General features: G+C 38.1%; 1 protein-coding gene across 1 annotated transcript; it reads right to left on the reverse strand.

Annotated features, from left to right (window-relative positions):
* Window positions 1–11,390: 11,390 nt before the first annotated feature.
* On the reverse strand, window positions 11,391–15,392 carry galr1a (galanin receptor 1a). Its single transcript, XM_034124456.1, has 3 exons — window positions 14,736–15,392; window positions 13,638–13,703; window positions 11,391–11,744 (listed from the first exon to the last, which is right to left on the reverse strand). Exons 1-3 carry the CDS (start codon window positions 15,390–15,392, stop codon window positions 11,391–11,393), a joined length of 1,077 nt encoding a protein of 358 aa, XP_033980347.1.
* Between the last annotated feature and the right edge of the window lie 3,464 nt (window positions 15,393–18,856).

The following is an 18,856-nucleotide window of genomic DNA, read 5'->3' on the forward strand; positions in this document are numbered from 1 at the left end:
ACATTTAATATTTATCACTAAATAAGAAATAAGGTTTAAACTCGGTTCACAGCCGTGGTAGCCTGACGCTACTTAAAGCTAATGCTAACACCGGTATGCTAACATGCTAACTTAATGCTAACATGAACGATTTAACCATGTTCAGCATGTCTGAAAACTGAGGACAAATCGATAAAGAGAGCAATCGAGAAATGTAACAATGCAAAGAATGTGAGAAGTAATAAAATGTAAGAAGATACTGTATATGAAAACTACCATCAAGTATAGAGCATAACTGCTCCTGGGTAAAACATGTTTATAGTGTGTATCCACAATGTAAAGAGCAACTGGATCTCTAGGTACATGAAAATAAAGCTGCACATTTTTATTATTTTTAGTATGTTTTGAAAGATTTTCAAACTGTAAAATATCTCAGCTCACAAAAAAGAATACATATCACTTCACTGTAGTCTCCTAAATGAGGTATTAGGTTTCAACATCATACCTATGGGATATGCACAAAGACAAAAACACTCACATACTGTATGGCAAGGTCAGAGTAACCTGTTGGAGGGCCCCAGGGGCCAAAATAAATTACCATTTACACTGTTGTCTCACTTTCTGTTTAAAGTTTAAATATTTTTGCTGTTTCTGCAAAAATACCACTACCTCTGGATTAGTGGTGTCATAATGTGAAAACATTTGTGTATTTAAAAGAAAATAAATGTTGACACCTTTATCTAAACAGGGCAGTCAAAATGCCCTGATATTGTGCTTTGTTGCAAAAGATTTCCAATTAAATTTGAGCAGTTCCTCTCTTCTCTGCTTTAAAATCCAGCCAAATGTTTCAGTTAAAAAAGTTTTGCTTTTAAATGAGACATTTATAGCCGAACAAGTTATGAGGAAAAGGTTAGATTAAAATGATTGATAGGAGTGCTGCATTCTTTAAATGTTGCATCTAAACATCAAATAATCCACACAAACCATCACAAATTACTCAGAAATCCCTCCAAGGTGTTATTGTGATGATTCATAACCTCCTCTGTATTAATAACAGCACCTCCAGCACTGGAAGAAGCAATATCTATTATTCAGCAGATTTATGACACCCCCCCACGTATCAAACCCTGCTGAAGTAGCTCCATTCACAGAGGCTCCATGGGGAATTATTGTGTGGTAATCTATTGTTAAACAGCTTTTAGAGTGATGGATGAAAACTGCCACAACCTACTCACAATCAATTCATATCTAATTAGCCCCTATTATTTATGACACCTTCAATAGGCAGGGTGTGAGTCTCAGGGGGGGAGAGCTCAGCTGCCACCAGGGGAAGGTTGGGAGAGGTTATCAGGGGGTCCTATCGATTAACATAGAGGACCAACAATTAATTTCCCACCAGGGGGAGAGATCCAAGCTGATTTAGACAACACAGACAGGAAAACTGAAGCAAATGGAACTGGGATGTGAGACATTTTGCAGTTTTTGGTTCGTTTTTAAGCTTTTATTCCCAGAAACAAACTCCAAAGTGTTTTGTAGGCATACAAACTGTAGGCCTACAAACTGATTTAAAGATAGACATTAAAACTACAAGTATTCATATAAAAAAAATTCACGATGAGAAAAAAAGAAAAATAGACCTAATATTTGAGTAAGCCTGACATCTGCTGGTCAACTGAGCTTATTACAGCTTTTGACAATATGTTTTAGGGACTATCCTCAGATTTGGTACAGCATCAGGGATGGAAAGAGAATATCTGAATCAAGTAAAAGCAGGCGTCTTGTTTGTTTTTAAAAGTTAACGAACTAGGTCGATTTTAAAGACTGATAAAGTACATTAAATGACAACCTACAGTGTATATATAGACTAGTTATGGAATATCAGTCACTACACAGAACCTAAAGGTCCAAAGCTTGTAAAGACTTGTATATAAAGTATTAATATATGACTAACTTTCTCAGTGAAGCTTCTCTAGAATTAACCAGAAAATAGCCCAAATTAATTTAAAAAAGTCTATGTAGGATAAACCGGCCAGTGTAATGTTCAAGCACATGGGCAATGTTCAGCTACATTATATAAATACATTAAAATGAAATCTTATATCATTCATTTCATTTCATTTCCATCTTTATTTCGAACAGATTAAAAAAACAAATAAAAAATAACAAATGTGAAAAACAGAATACCGTATGGTTAGAATACAGTATTTATCAATATTCATAATAATATGTATACAAAACCGGACACTTCAGTGTGTGTGACTTCAAGAATAATGAATTAGTGTGTTCAAGATATCCAACATTATTGATTATTCTTATAGCCCTTTTTTGTAATGTGCATAACGGCTGTAGGTTGGTTTTGTAAGTGTTTCCCCAAATCTCCACACAGTAACTCAGATATGGCAATATGATAGTGATGTGTCGGTCGTGAACGAGCCGTTTTTTTATATCCAGTCTCTGATTGTGTTACGTTATTATGAGAGTGCTCTCATACTTGTTTGATTCTGAAATTGTATATATTTATATAATATGTGTGTGTATATGTCCGCATCTGTAGCCTGTTATTGTCTCATTATACCGCACTGTGAATGAATTAAAAGTAAATATATAAGTCGTCATGAACACATCTGTCCATCAGACAGAGGGTGTTTCTCAATGTCGAGGACGCTTGCTTGGTAGCACATGTCTTCCGAGTCACTTGCTTCAGAAGCGAGGCAAGAATCCTTCCTAGCCTCGGAAAACGAAGAATTGTGGAACAGGCTAACAGGTGTGCGTCATATGCGAGGCCCCGCCTTAAATGGAGCGCGATGTCCGCCAAAGATTTGGAAATTGGTCCGTGCGCAAAGCATTGTGGGGATTTTAAGACCGAGGAGTCTACGGGGTGTTTCTCAATCGCGAGTAAAGCTGCTGCAGAGCCACTATTTCAAGCATACTACGTCATCGAGTGCCGCCGAAGGACTGTTCCAATGTCCAGCATACTTGGAATTCTACCGAGCCCGGCGTACTTCGTTAGGAGAAATTTCGAGGCTGCACATGTGTAGACTCCGCGGTCTTAAAATCCCCACAATGCTTTGCGCACGGACCAATTTCCCCAAATCTGTGGCGGAAAATGTAAGGCGGGGCCTCTCATATGACGCACACCTGCACACTTGCTAGCCTGTTCCACTCGTTGTTTTCCGAATGCCAGGAAGTATTCTTGCCTCGCTTCTGAAGCAAGATGCTCGGCAGACATGTGCTACCAAGCAAGCGTACTCGACATTGAGAAACACCCAGTGTTGCAGTCGAATAGTCCAAAAATCAGCTCCTAACGTCTATCCCTATCGTCTATCCCTTGACCTCTGAGTGAAACGTCACGGGGTTAAGGGATAGTGGATAGGAGAATTCAAAAGGACTTAGGAGAAGAGACTGCGGTACTTTAGAGAATCCGACTGCACTTTCACTATCCAACGTGTTTATGATGCGCCAGCGGAGGTCATAAATGTGCGTCTGCTGCTGTGGGGAAACTATGGAAACTACAGTTTTCTATACAGCGGACTACAACAGGGATGTTTAATAAGAACGAGGGACTACTGTAAACTCATCTAGAGACTCTGCACCGTGCTCTGATGCTGTTGTTTTATGCTTTATGAACGGGGACAACAGAGAAACATATTCTTCATGACCAAAGTTGGAATTGAAATAAAAAAGGAAAGTGAAACTTATGCTCGTCACCCTCTCCCTCCGGTCCACATTAATACAAATGATCCCAATACGTATGATTGTATGAACTATGAAAAGATCTTAAAGTTGAACAAACCCCACACAGCTTAGTAAAGACTGTGAAATGTTGACTTTATTTGATCATTTCAGTAAAAACTAACGTTCATATTTCTCTTTTTGATTATAATACTGATGAACGTTCAAAACAAAGCACTTTGGCAACTTACCACATACGTTTTAAAATGCTTAATAAGCACCGTAACTTTCATGATATCATTTCTCGTTCATAATCGGTTGTTTCCGTGAACGGCCGAATGTTGTGTGACGGCAAATGCTGCGGCTGCAAGGCATTGTGGGGCAGCATTTTCTCCTCTCCTTTCGGTTAGGGAGGTCCAGTGGTTCCTAAGCTAAAGGAGGTTATAAAGGAAGTTTGAAACCTCCTTTCCTTTCATTTAGAGAATTCGAACGGCACTTATCATGGCTGCCACTGAGGGACTTCCGGGTCATTTCACTCCGTTAGGAAGGTTCCTAAGCTAAATTGACTATTCAACTGCAACCTACACATGTGCAGCCTCGAAATTTCCCTCTACGGAGTACGCCGGCCTCGGTAGAATTCCAAGTATGCTGGACATTGGAACAGTCCTTCGGCGGCACTCGATGACGTAGTATGCTTGAAATAGTGGCTCTGGAGCAGCTTTACTCGACATTGAGAAACACCCCCAGAGTGCTGCTGTGCCTCCTGTCATCATTAATGGACGTCTCTTTAAAATGACCGCTCAGAGGAGAGGAGTTCTCATTTCTCTAAACGCCTGCTGTTTCCACTCCTCTCTCCTCGGTTCCCCTCCTCGACTCCTCCGCTCGCATCTCCTGTGGGCGGGACTAAGACACGAGGATAGGAGTCGAGGAGGGGAGTCGAGGAGGGGAGTCGAGGAGGGGAAATTAGAGAATTGAGAAGCCTTCCGTGTGTGCCTAATCGTTTGTTTGCGTACCTCACTTCTGTTTCGCTTCTCATGCACTGATTCGCTAAGCTGAACAGCCAATCAGAGTGATTTCTTTTTGCTGGCAGCGGAAGGTGTCGGCACGGCCGAAAAGACACAACGGTGCGGGACACACCAATCTGAGTAGGGCGAGGTGTGTCAGGGCCTTTAGCCAGTTTTGCTTTTACATGATGATATGAGGTTTCCAGCTGATGTTGTGGTCTAAAACCACACCAAGGAACTTATTTACATATACTCTTTCTATGTTTATGTTGTCTAGTATTAATTGCACCTGGAGATTTGTTTTATCTTTTCCAAATAGCATAATCTTTGTTTTGCTTATATTTAATGATAATTTGTTCTTATCAAACCAATGTTTTACTTTAATCATTTCTGCTGTTACTACATCCATTAGCTGTTTCAAATTGTCACCAGAACAAAAAATATTAGTATCATCTGCAAATAAAATACATTTCAATATATTTGATACTCTGCAAATATCGTTGATGTATATGATGAACAGCTTTGGACCCAACACAGACCCCTGAGGTACTCCACAGGTTATGTTCATGTATTCTGATTTATGTTCACCTATTTCAACAAATTGTTGTCTGTTGCTTAAATAATCTCTCACCCAGTCTAATCCCACCCCTCTGATGCCATACCTTTCCAGTTTTGTCAGTAAAATGTTGTGATCTATGGTGTCAAATGCTTTTTGTAGGTCTATAAATATTCCCACTGCTTGTTTTTTATTGTCCATGCAGTTTGCTATTTCCTCCCTTAAAGGGGTATGTAATTTTTAGAGAAACCAGCTCGAGTGCGCTAGAATTTGAAAGCACACAACCGAAATAAATCTGTCCCTTCCTTCAGACTTCCTTACAGAGCCCCTCCTCCAACACACACGAACGCGCACATGACCAATGAGGGCACGAGATAAGTTTGTGCACAGATGGAAGGCTGACAGGCAGGTAGACCATCCAGTTATTTTAGCCGGGCCGGCTAAAATGATTGATCGTGTTTTTTACAGTATTACGGCTTCCACAGATGAAATCTTTTTTATGTATTTATTGTCAAAGCATTTAATTTATTCATTGCTATCGGGATGTTAACAGCATAACATGGAATATAACAAAAAGTGTTTCTGAAATAAATGACATACCCCACCTTTAATTCCATTAGTGCCATAGATGTTGATCTGTCTTTCCTGAATCCATATTGACTGTCGTCCAAAAGCTGATGTGTTTCCATGAAATTGTGAAGTCTTTTTGTAAAAACCTTTTCAAGGATCTTGGAAAACTGGGAGAGCAAAGAAACAGGCCTGTAATTTGTGTAATGGTGTTTATCCCCAGTTGTATATAATGGTATAACTTTTGCTATTTTCATTTTATTAGGGAATCTACCAGATTGAAAAGACAAGTTACAAAGATGTGTTAATGGTTCTGCAATTTCTTCAATAATATTTTTTACTATAATCATATCAATATTATTCCAATTGGTCGAGGACTTGCTTTTACATTTTCGTACAGTGTCTATGATTTATTTTTCTTCGACTGCTCTGAGGAAGAAAGAGCTATTGTTTTCATTCCAGAGGTCCGTATCTTCCCCTTTAGTTGTTTCTACGGTTTTAATCTTTTCTGCCAGATCTGGCCCCACATTTACAAAGAATTGGTTAAAACCATTAACCACATCTTCTGTATTATTGATAACATTATCTTTGTCAACAAAAAATTCATTTCTAATTATACTATTTAATACCTTCCATAAACCTTTCATATTATTCTTATTATTCTCTAATATTTTATTATAGTATTCTTTCTTACATATTCTTGGTTAATTTATTCTTATATCTTTTATATGTATTTTCTGCTTCTGAAGTTCTATATTTTATGAATTGTCTATATTACATTACATTACATTACATGTTACTTGTTAGACGCTTTTATCCAAAGCGACTTACATACTCAGTACTGTGGACACTCCCCACAGGAGCAATTTGGGGTGAAGTGTCTTGCCCAGGGACACAACGACATGCTGACTGCAGTGGGGTTTGAACCTGTGCTCCGCTGATCAGAACACCAACGCACTAGCCCACTGCGCCACACGCCTCCCTCCACAGTGTATTTTTCTTTTTGCAGGCATTTTTTAGGCCATTAGTGATCCATGCACTGAGTTTGTTTTTGTCTATCTCTGCATTGTTCGACAGGACAGTTTTTGTCATAAAGTGATTTAAAAATGTTTAGAAATGTATCATTATGCCTTGTCAATATCGTCTCTCTCTCATATACTACCCTCCAATTCTGATTTAGTAAGTCATTCTTAAATGCATTTATGTTTTCTTCAGTTCTCAATCTTTTGTATTTGAAATGGCTGGCGACTTTAGGTTTCTTATAACTGCAGTGATAGACAATAAAAACAGGTAAATGATCACTGATGTCACTATATAATAGTCCGCCTACTGTATTGTTTTCCATAATGTTTGTGAATATGTTGTCTATTAATGTAGCAGAATGAGAAGTTATTCTACTAGGTCTGGTGATTTTAGGATACAAACCCATACTGTACAGTGTATTGATTAAGTCTTCTGTCATTATATGTTTTTTTGGATTCAACAGGTCAATATTGTAATCCCCACAGATAAACATAATTTTTTGTAATGATTTAGTAAAAAATGTTTCTATCCTATCTGTAAATGTGTCAATACAGGTTCCAGGAGCTCTGTAGCTCACAATAACAGTGGTGAAGATATACTCGCCTAAAGTCAGATATTTTCTCAAATTCTGTTCATTCTGTACAGTTTTTGTTGTTTTGGCTACAATACCACTTCCTTTTGTATGGCGGGGTAATAATGTGAATTGGTTTATGAATATGTAATAGAAGAGTTTGTAATAGAAACATACAAGTAGGGCTGTGCAATTAATCGTATTTCAATCTCGATTACGATTTTGGCTTGCAACAATTACGAAAACAACGTAATTTTTTTTATTATTGGTTTTTCAGTTGAATTATACTTAAAGTTCAGGGTAATCAACTGTTAAAAACATACTGTTCAAACATTTTTTTTCAATAAATGGATGTTTTCAAAGTAAATGGATAATCGTTTTTAATAATCGTGATATCAATTATTGACCAAAATAATCGTGATTATGATTTTTGCCATAATCGAGCAGCCCTACGGTACATACAAGCCCAAGTTAATTTACTTAACACTGGGTTGCTTAGGATTAAACTGTGCAGTATTGCAGGGCATACTTATTAATTATTTATATATTTCCACCTCCCTCAGTGAAGTTTCTAGAATTAACTAAAACAAGAGCTCAAAAGTTGAGGTGCACCACAGCTGGGGAATGAAGCAATATTCAGCCACACCTAAATTAGATAGAAAGTCTCACTTCTGATACAATAAACAGCAGAATTAAACCCTCAGCAAAGCAACAGGATGTTTAAACTCACAGCTGCAGCCACAAACACACATGTAAGTCAAGTGGCCTAAAAGTACTAATATTCACACAGTGAGCAGACATACCTTTTATGTGCACCTGTCTGACGTCACTCAGTGAGTCTCTATCCTCTTCAGTCCGCTCCAGGTTTCTCTGCTCCTTCATTATCAGTCAAAATAAAACCAGTCCACAGCTCTGGGTAAAAGTTCCACCATGAGTATGTTAGCATGTTAGCATATTAGCATCACAAACACTTTGGGTGTGTTTGATTTGAGTCACTCAGCCTGCTGCTGGCCGGGTGGTGCATTACATCAGTGATTAATAAAGAATGCAAATGTATAATTTACAGTATAGTAGAGGTACAATAATGCTAACATTTACCCATAAAGATAGCATTCATTATTGAAGCTTCTTTTTTTACATGTGTTTACACTGAAACAGATGAATCCTGAAATGGAGCAAAGTATTTATATTAAAAAGCATTTTTAGGATTTTAAGCGATAAATGCAGGATCTTTTCATAAATTATCTATAAGATTTAAATGTTTTGACTAAAAAGGAGCGCTGTGAGGTAATTAAAACATAATCGCAAAATTATAAAACAATATGAAGCCATTTCTGTGGCCCTGTATTACCTGTTAACAGGGAGAGTTTATTTCATATATTTATTAATTTATTTATATATTTATTAGTAGCATTAAATGTTTTCAATATAGCAGAATAAAGGACATAAAATAGATTATATCCTTAATTTCCCAAATTTGCCAAATGAATTAAAAAGGCCTCAAATGAAGTACTTTAGTAATTACGTTTTTAAAGACATGACATTTAATTTAGAAAACAAAGTTATTCATCAGGATTTTGCAAATTCATCAGACAATCCAGAAAAAGCCAAGAACAAAAAATAATATGTGTGTTCTTTCAACTGGTAAAACTCTTGTGTTTAACATATTTATTTGGATGTATTGGAGACACACACATTTGAGTTTATGTAAAATAAAAAAAGCTTTCAAAATCCAACAAATAATGCTTGCTTCATAATTTTGCTGCTTGTAGATCACTGTAAGCAGGAATTTGACAGCTCCTGTTTATCCTTCACAGGTCTTTCAATGACAGCAGAATGTCTTGTGCAAATGAATTATCAAAATCAGACACATTTTGACTTCTAATGTAGTGAACTGGAATAAAAGAGACACCTCACCAGACAATATACGAACAGTTTCATTACAATAAATCACATTTCACATGAAATCCCCTCTTGCTTTACATAAAATCCTTTATATATATGTAAATCCCTTTTGTCTCCTTGCCGGCCTCCTGAGGCAGTATGCAATGTGCTGCTGCTGTAATATAAATACACAGTACATGTTTATGGCTGCAGGGGGTGGAGAGGAACACGCAACATTACCTGTTTGCAAAAGTCATCTTAATCAAATTCAGGCTTGGGGGTAAACAGAAAATAATATGTATCAGAGAGCCATGTAAACCTGCACACTGATAACATCCGGACAAAATGTACCATATCACTGATTACAGCCACATGCATGTAGCCTGCAGTATATATATATATATATATATAATTTACTCACGCTTTGTTTAATCCATCACTAACAAACATATCGTACACTAATTTAAATGGGCTTATGCAGTTTTGTTTATAGAAAGCAAGAAAGCAAGAAAACAAGTGAAACATTTATATACAGAATATATACAGAAAGTTTGAGGTATGCATCTGCATGTGTGACTCTGGGTGGGGTTATATTAAGAGGAATAGAACAACATTTGACATTTCTTATGATTTGAAAACACTGATATTGACTCCATTTATTTTCCTTTTGTGAACATTTTGTGTATATCAGCTTTATTTGGAGACAGATTCTGCTCCACCATTTAAATGCTGCACTGTTATTTACATGTCCCTGATGTTCTCTGGTATAGAGCATGGTACATAGTAACTCTGACACACCAGAGGCATCTCCTGATGAGCCCTAGAAAAAAAACGTGTATTGTGTGTTCTTCAGGGCTGCAATGAATAGGCCTCAAGAAAGGGAAAGTAATTGAATGCTTCAATTTGCAACTGAAGGTGATTCTTGACAGTCCTTGACAGTTTCCCTGTTTGCACAAAAAGGTTCAAGCCTTTCTGAGCAGCTTCATGGCTGCTACATTCTCTTCTTTTCTATGCTGCTCCACCCCACAATGATCATTATCTTCCCCTCTTTACTTCAAATTGTTAAGGAAAATGTGTCTTGCATGCCTCCACGGTGAAAAAGAAGAACGCAAAACCAGAAAACTACTGGCTTACACACACACTTTTCACGTGAAACACTTTAACACCCTTTTGTAAAAGCTAACGATTAAGTAGTGTGCATTAGCAGGCGTGAGGCTGGTAATGCCATGATGTTTTAAACAGTAACGTTTTAGAGAAAATGCACTTGTTTTGGAAGTAGTGAGCATATAACTAGATAAGTAATACTTGAAGTTGTGTAAGAGTTTTGTTTACGGAGAATTTGGTATTGATTTTCTGTTATTGAATTAAACCCCATTTAGAATTTCCTTCTTTCTTTAATAATCGTAGGTGAGAAAAAACGTTTTCTTTACAAATTCAACACATTTACATTAATATTTTTTTTATATGAAGAGTGTGGGAGAGACACTCCCTCTGGAGGGAACTTTGGTGCTGAAACCTTTGCAGACCATTCACAAAAAATTAAAACCTGTATAACACTCTACAGGAAAGGTAAACCCCAAAAAGCTATTTTAAAAATTGACATTTAACGTAATGTTTAGTCATCCATTATGTGGGTTTTTGTCTGGTGACAGGAATGGAATTTCACTTAAGGTACTAGAAACAGCTACATTAATATATAATATGTCCAACATTGGCACTTACAATTATCTTTTTACATGTCTTTGCAGTAACAGTTTAATATATTGGGAAATACACCTAGTTGTTATATATTGCAGAGGTACATGACAACACCTGCACATAAGGCTGTAAAAAGAGTGTTTCTGGAGAGAGGATTTGGACGTGTCCACATAAATGTTAGCTTTTATCCATCATCATTTTTACAGACCACTTATTTTACATAGTTCTTTCTCCTGACACCAGGAGCTCCTTATTCATAACATATATATTTTACTTTACAAAAAATTGGGATTTGTGGCCGAATCCAAGTTGTCTACAGAATGTTCAAAAAGAAATGTATATATATTATATCAGGACAGTATTTTTTTGAATCTCATATACGTATTTCCCTCAATAATACACTATCTACAGAACAAAGAAGATGCTCTCAACACTATCAGAGCATTTTGCTGGTCTGAGAGTCATGAGCTTTGTAAGTGGCGCTGATGTTTGCGGAGGGGGCCGTCTCCATCCTGCTGCGGAGCTCCCGGGGGCCGCTCTTGGGGTACTTGCTGGGCATGCGGCACCAGAAGACCTGCTTGTAGGAGTTCCTGAAGTTCTCTGACAGGAAGGCGTAGATTATTGGGTTGACGGAGGAGTTGCTGTAGGCCAAGCAGTGAGCCACCATCCTGAACACGAAGGAGGCCTGGTTCAGGGGGAAGGAGCCGAACTCCACCCACAGGTGGACGATGTGGTGAGGCAGCCAAGACAGGCAGAAGACCACCACCACCACCAGGACCGTCTGCGCAGTCTGCGGGGACAATGATTGGTTATCAAATGTAACTGTAACTGGTCAGTCTGTGTAGAAGCAGTAATATGTATGGAAGCCCAAAGAGGCAAATTCTAATGTTATTGTTATTGTGATCCATTCTTTATATCTAATCAAAATTATTTTCTCTCCTGTGACTGAGAGCGTTAGACTGTATAAAATAAAGGTGTAATTTATGTGACGTTACCCATGGTTAATACCCAATGGTGGCCATTTGTTGAACTACAGTTTTTTGCACTTCCGCATATGTTTCACTGCTCCATCACAGAGGTTGCAACTTATTAACAACATCTCAAAAAAGCAGTGTTCTAAGGAAATCTTTTTGAGTTTACCATCAGTTAAAGCAGCTATTGTTTGTTTTTGTAATACTCATTTTAGCCACAAGAGACTTTAAAAAGTATTGTTTTCATCTACTGTAGGTCAGGTTAGTTTTTAATTGTCTTCATGCTCTCTTCACACAATGTACAGTAGATATATGGATAAGATTTAAATACATTTCTAGCCAAAACTAAAGTATTGTTACTTAACTTGATAACACAAATGATCTTCAACACAGAATGCAAACATTGTGTGTCATATCATGTCTTTCTTTTATATAGATATGTATTTTAAATCATATCAATATATGTACACTGTGTTTACATTTAATGGGGGAAGAAATCACCTAGAAGAAAACCCTAAGGCTTTTAGTCCTATTGAGAACATGGGGTAGTAGGGATCCGTTCGGCCTCTTGTGATTGAAATGAGGACTACAACAACAACAAACACTATTTTCTCACTTATTGCACACAGATTAATTAATTATTTTTAAAATGTTGCACGGCCCAAAATGAAAGTCCTGTTTTAGGTACCTGGCGTGTGGTTGTCACCGGTGGAGTTGCTAACAAAGCCTGTGAGCCAATAGTATAGCGGTGTTAGAATCACATGGTATCTCGTCAGCGATCAAGAGTCTTAGTTGCCAGTTAGTGTGAGCAAGGTAAAAATATAATATTTTGACAATATCCTAACTTTAATTTATACCAATCTATATAGTTGAATTTTGATTCTGCTTTTTCTTGTTGGATTCAGCTGGGTTGAAATTTCTTCCAGACCATAAGCTACAGATTTGATAGTTTACTAAATGGGAATTCACACCTATAGGCTACTGTCATTGAAATATAAAAGCAGTTTGTGCATCGAACTGGCAACCACAATATTTTGACGGAATAACAATGTTGTCGTTTGCCTCTCATGGCTTCCTTAAACACATGCTAACATAGCAGGAAGTCATAGAATGACAGTTAGTTTTTTTATAGATAGTCCAGTGTCAAATCAAAGATGAGAAAATGCTATTTTTAATAACTACATTTTATTCACAAGAGTTTTCACTCAAGGTCGCTTCTCACGAGGCTTCTGTCAAGGAGCAGAATGTAAGTATTTGCAAATAACAATTTATTTCATTATAGATTACCAATCATTTTCTCAATTAATCGTACACTCTATAAAACTGCATTGCTTCGAATCCTAGGCACCATCTTCAAATGTCTGCCAAGTGTTTTGTACTGCCAGACCAAACCAGATTGTATTTGATTTACCATCATGAGTAAGAAAATAAGCAAATCCTCAAATTTGAGAGGCTGGAGCAGACACACATATGGCATTTTTTATTAAAACAAATTAAACAATTGATTGAGATAATACTTTCAGACGATCTATATGTATACAGTCTTTTTTCAGTGAGCATTGTGCACACTTGTCTTCCAGCTATTATAGTACCTGATCCATCGTTAAACCCCCAGACATCGGGGAAGCATGTTCACATTGTTTTTACCTATTCAGTTGAATCATAATTGCATAACATGTTGAAGATGGAGAAAGAAACAAACTCTCACCAACCTTCTTTTTGGAGAGCTCTGACTTTTTAGACACATTCTTCAGCTTTTTGTGCAGATGGTTTAAAACCTGCAATAATACAAATATAATAAAAGGTAAAGGGTGTTGTCTTGAATTGGTTATTTTTTCATTTAAAAAACATAATTCATCAACACATCACCAACTATCAGAGATAATTCAACCCTTTTGAATTTTAAGATCTCATGTCTTGGCGGATAATGTGTCATTGTCAAATCCAAACCACTGTTACAGAAAGTCAACATTATTAAATTAAAAATGACTTTCATGGAGATCAAAGCAACAGTTTTGCTTATATAAGATTCACATTTTGTATTGTCATATGCACAATTGCTACAGTGTAGTTATGGCAATAAAAACTCTTAGTCCCAGGCTCCTTCAACAGTGTAAGATGTAATATTCTTTAGACATTAAAGGTCCCATGTCATGGCCATTTCTACTGATCATATTTCCATTGTTGAGGTCTACTAGATTTCAATTGTGCAATTTTCCAAAATCACATTTCTCCGCGATCCCAACTCGTCTATTACCAGCGTTCAGGGAGCTCTATGCAAGTCAATGGGGACTCCCTGTTAGTTAGCCAAGGGATCCTGGTGTGTGAGGTGCTCCACGGATTGGTCCATTTGGGCCAATCCGGTCATTTGTTGTTGATTTGGGTGTTCACACGTCACAGAACCCAGGAAGAAAACAATGGAAAATGAGAAATCTCCAACGAGGCGTTCTGGGGCAGCATAGACAGGTCTTCTCTGTGTTAGAGTTTTACTCGCTACAGGGTGTACTTTGAGGGTTTTTGACTCTGCAGACCGTTTACATGCAGAAAAACCTTCATAACACACAAGGGCACGGGTAATAACCGGAAAAGCATGACATGGGACCTTTAAAAGAAAATACAGAAATAGTGCATATGACACAATGGTGCAAGTAAATGCAGGAATAAAAAAACTATAGAAAATAGAAAATGAACAAAAAGTACAATTGAATATTATAGTGTGTTATAAACATTGCATCCATGCATGTTGCTATGTTACTCGTGACATCTTAAGCTTAATGCGCATCCATTCACTCTGATTCATGCGCACCCACCTTTGCATAGCACACAGATATCAGCGTGAGAGGCAGCAGGTACCCGAAAACAAAAGTGGACATCACGTAGACCTTCCTCTGGTGGTCCGGCCAAACCTCCCAGCAGAAGGTGCCGTTGTCCTCGCGCTCCACGATGTTCTGGTAGTGCGCAACGGGAGCCGCCATGCCCAGAGACAGGATCCAGATGAGCACCACTCCCAGGATCGCGTGCCTCCCCACCCGGATCGAAGAGGACTTCCTGGCGTGCACGATGGCCACGTAGCGGTCCACAGACATCGCCGACAGCGTGAAGATACTGACCAGCATGGACACGGTGAAGAAGTAGTGGATGAACTTGCAGATGAACGCTCCAAGCACCCAGGTTGGCAGCATGTAGATGGTGGACTGGAAGGGCACGCAGAAGAGGAGGTAGAACAGGTCCGCCACGCTCAGGTTGAGGATGAAGATGTTGGTGGTGCTCCTCGGATGTTCCGGCTTGCTTCGCGCCAGCACCGTGATCACCATGGTGTTCCCAATCACCCCTAGGAGGAAAATAAGTCCGAATATGAGAAGAGAAATAAAGTTATCGACTCCCATTCCTAGGACAGGTTTATTTGGCAGCCTCACAGTGTTGCTGTTGTTGAAAGGCTGGCTTTGGTTTTCCATCAGTAGCTCCATTGTTGTGTCCACTATTGAGGATAAATCACATGTTGATGGAAGAGATGCATGTCCTCCTGGATTTTCTCTTGAATAAAGGTTGGATGGAGCTCATGCGCTCGCAGGCTGCTCCCTCTCTTCCAAGGCAACGTCACCAAGCCGTGCGCAACAGATCCCACCAATACCTGTCCAGCTCCAGTGACTTGTAGCCAGATGACTGGGAGTAAACACACATCCCTTGATACACCGTTTTAAGGCAAGGCAAGGCAAGGCAAGGCAAGGCAAGGCAAGTTTATTTATATAGCACCTTTCAACACAAGGTAATTCAAAGTGCTTTACAAAAATGGAAGACATTTTAAAAATGGCATTTAAAATCAGTCATTAAAAAAAAAAGATAATAAAATAAACATTAAAAGAAAAAATACATGGATAAAAGTTAAAAGTTACAGTGCAGTTTAAGATGTGAATAGTTCAATTAAAAGCAGCGGCAAAAAGAAAAGTCTTCAGCCTGGATTTAAAAGTAGTAAGAGTTGCAGCGGACCTGCAGGTTTCTGGGAGTTTGTTCCAGATATTTGGAGCATAATAACTGAACGCTGCTTTACCATGTTTAGTTCTGACTCTGGGGACAGAAAGCTGACCAGTCCCTGAAGACCTGAGAGTTCTGGATGGTTCATAATTTAGCAGTAGGTCAGACATGTATTTTGGGCCTAAACCATTCCAAGCTTTATAAACCAGCAACAATATTTTGAAATCTATTCTTTGACACACAGGAAGCCAGTGTAAGGACTTTAACTATATATTTTTAAAAAAAAGGTTATTAAAACACATTTTGACATAAAATGCATAAGGTAACATACTGTATATTCAGATGTTTTTACAATGTGTGAAAAGTGTAAATAGTTACTTTATTATGCATTTCTTTTTAAGGTTAAGAGCTTTAAGGTCTGCTGACCAGCTGCTGCTGGTAGTGCCCAAGACCAGGCTCAAAACCCGAGGGCACCGAGCCTTCGCAGCAGCTGGCCCTAGGCTCTGGAACACTCTGTCCCTCCATGTGAGGTCGGCCCAGACCCTAGGGGTTTTTAAATCTACTCTTAAAACACACTTTTTCTCCCTGGCCTTTTAGTCAGAGCGGAGCACGACTCCTGACTTTTCCCTGTGTTTTTGTATATATCTGTTGTAATTTATTGTCTTTTATTGTGATTGTAGTAATGTGTTTTTATGTGATTGTAGTATTTATTACATGTACAGCACTTTGGCCCGACCAAAAATCGCTTTTAAATGTGCTTTATAAATAAACTTTGATTTGATTTGATTTGATTCTTTCATTAAAATAAAAACTAAGATATTCCACAAGGCATTGTTAATGATAACCCTGGTTTATATGTGCAGGTGATATAGTCCTTATGTCCCACAGAATCCTTTTCCTATTTCTTTTTATAGAACATGTGCTATTCTCTAGTTCTATTTATGTCTTTTGCAGTATTTATTTACTTATTTATCTATTCCATCTTATTCTGTTTATTGTATGCAGCAGTACCTTGTATGAAAAAGCACTTAACAATGAACTTTCTGTAAGGTCGTCCTGATTCTGGCACCCACACCCTAGCACTAACCATCCATTTGTCCATGCCAACTTAATCTTTACTTATAGGTAGATACATTGAAAAGAATTCACAAAAATACTTGAAAGACATTTCTATTGTTCTTGTAAGTTGAGAAAATATAACAGTGTATATCAAATTATTTGTAATGAACACCTACTGTACATTGGACTCCTTTGTTTACTTCCATAACATAAGGACATCACTATGTAACACGTGCTTCTATTGACTATTTCCGACACATTTCTAAGCCAATCACAACAGAGCCGGCCAGCTAACCAATCAGAGCAGACTGGGCTCTGGTTTCAGACAGAGGGTGAAAAGAGGTGCTGCAGCACAAGCAGTATGAGAAAAATAAAGAGCTGTTTGAACATTAAAGCATGGAGACATGTCCCAGTAGAGACACTACATACTGATATGAACCTGAAAATGAGCAGAATAGGGTCCCCTTAAACAGATAATGTCTAACATGAAATGTTTTCTGATCTCATATTGTTTCTAGAATATATACAGTAAATAGAATATATTTACCATTGTGTATACTGTGAATGTGAATCTATAAATACATAGTTCATCCACAATTCCAGTTTGCTCTGGTATATTCTGGTGATGCAGAATTGGTTTTGCCCGTCCAGTTGCCAGGATATCTCGACCTAACATATTCTGCTGTAACAAGACCTTGGATGATGAACAGAATTCAATGACAATCCATCTGATGGTTGTCGAGCTGTTTCAGACCAGCCACAGACAAAACATTGCTATCCCTAAAATGTTTCTTCAAGTTTATGAGTGGGGAAAAATAAATCAGAGGTTCTACTTTTGAATTCTCCTTTGATGAACATTTTGTGTCTTTTTTTACAAGGGGTCCTATTATATTTTTCAGGTTTCATATTAGTATTTTGTCCTACTGTGACATGTCTCCATGCTTTAATGTTCAAAAAGCTCTTTATTTTTCTCATACTGCCTGTGCTGCAGCACCTCTTTTCACCCTCTGTCTGAAACCAGAGCCCAGTGTGCAATGATTTTAGCCTTTGGAGACCATGCACATGCACAAATACCTATATGACACACTACAGGAAAGGGAAACCCCCAAAAAGCATAACAGGGCCCCTTTAAGGGTAAACACTAAACACATCAGTAAAAGTGCACAGCCTCAGCTTTCTCAGTTTCATCAATCGCTCTCAGTCTCCAGCCTGTTATTGATCTTCTCTGAACAGGTCTGGGAACAGTAGTTTTCTAATTATGTAAGCATGTTGTCGCAGGCCATTTACGCTGAGAGATCTGCTCAAGGGATAACCATGTGGAAATGACATCGGAGATGATGCACATGCTATGTAACCTGAGCTGGAAGGCTGATGTTATCTCGGGGTCCACTTGTCCTCAGATGGTTGTAAACATCTGAAGCTGTTGGGGTTCATACTGCTGGTGTTAAGTAAACTCAACGCAGATGCTGCATTATTTTTGAAAGATTATGATATGATGATGGTACTAATGATGATGGTTTTGATCTTTGAAAATGAATAGCAGTCATTACATCCCAGGCTCATTACACTTTGGGGAGCGCGACTTTTGTGTTGTAATTAGTTCATGTCCTGAACTGAAGCAGCCTGAAGTTTCCATGGCAACTCTTGACTCCATCGACCGAGATGCAACCAATTCTTAAAGATGTATATGAATTACTCGTGAATCGTGACAGTGTCATATTGACATTGAGAAATATGGATAGAGGGAAATGTCCTGTAGTATTATTGGCGCTGTCCATGGTGCTGACATATTTCAACTCATCTTCCAATAGCTCCAATCACAAACCAATTCCAGGTTATCTGTATATTAAGTATTACTGTACATCTGTCATATCTGTAGATTTGCTCACAAAAGGTCATT

Source organism: Trematomus bernacchii, unplaced genomic scaffold, assembly GCF_902827165.1.
Source record: "Trematomus bernacchii unplaced genomic scaffold, fTreBer1.1, whole genome shotgun sequence".
In the NCBI taxonomy this organism is placed as follows: Eukaryota; Metazoa; Chordata; class Actinopteri; order Perciformes; family Nototheniidae; genus Trematomus; species Trematomus bernacchii.

Coding starts and splice junctions, on each gene's coding strand:
- galr1a (XM_034124456.1), bottom strand. CDS start 15,392: ATGGAGCTACTGATGGAAAACCAAAGCCAGCCTTTCAACAACAGCAAC. Junction 13,704..14,735: donor TATCTGTGTGCTATGCAAAG/GTGGGTGCGCAT, acceptor GTATTATTGCAG/GTTTTAAACCATCTGCACAA. Junction 11,745..13,637: donor CAGAGCTCTCCAAAAAGAAG/GTTGGTGAGAGT, acceptor TTGTCCCCGCAG/ACTGCGCAGACGGTCCTGGT.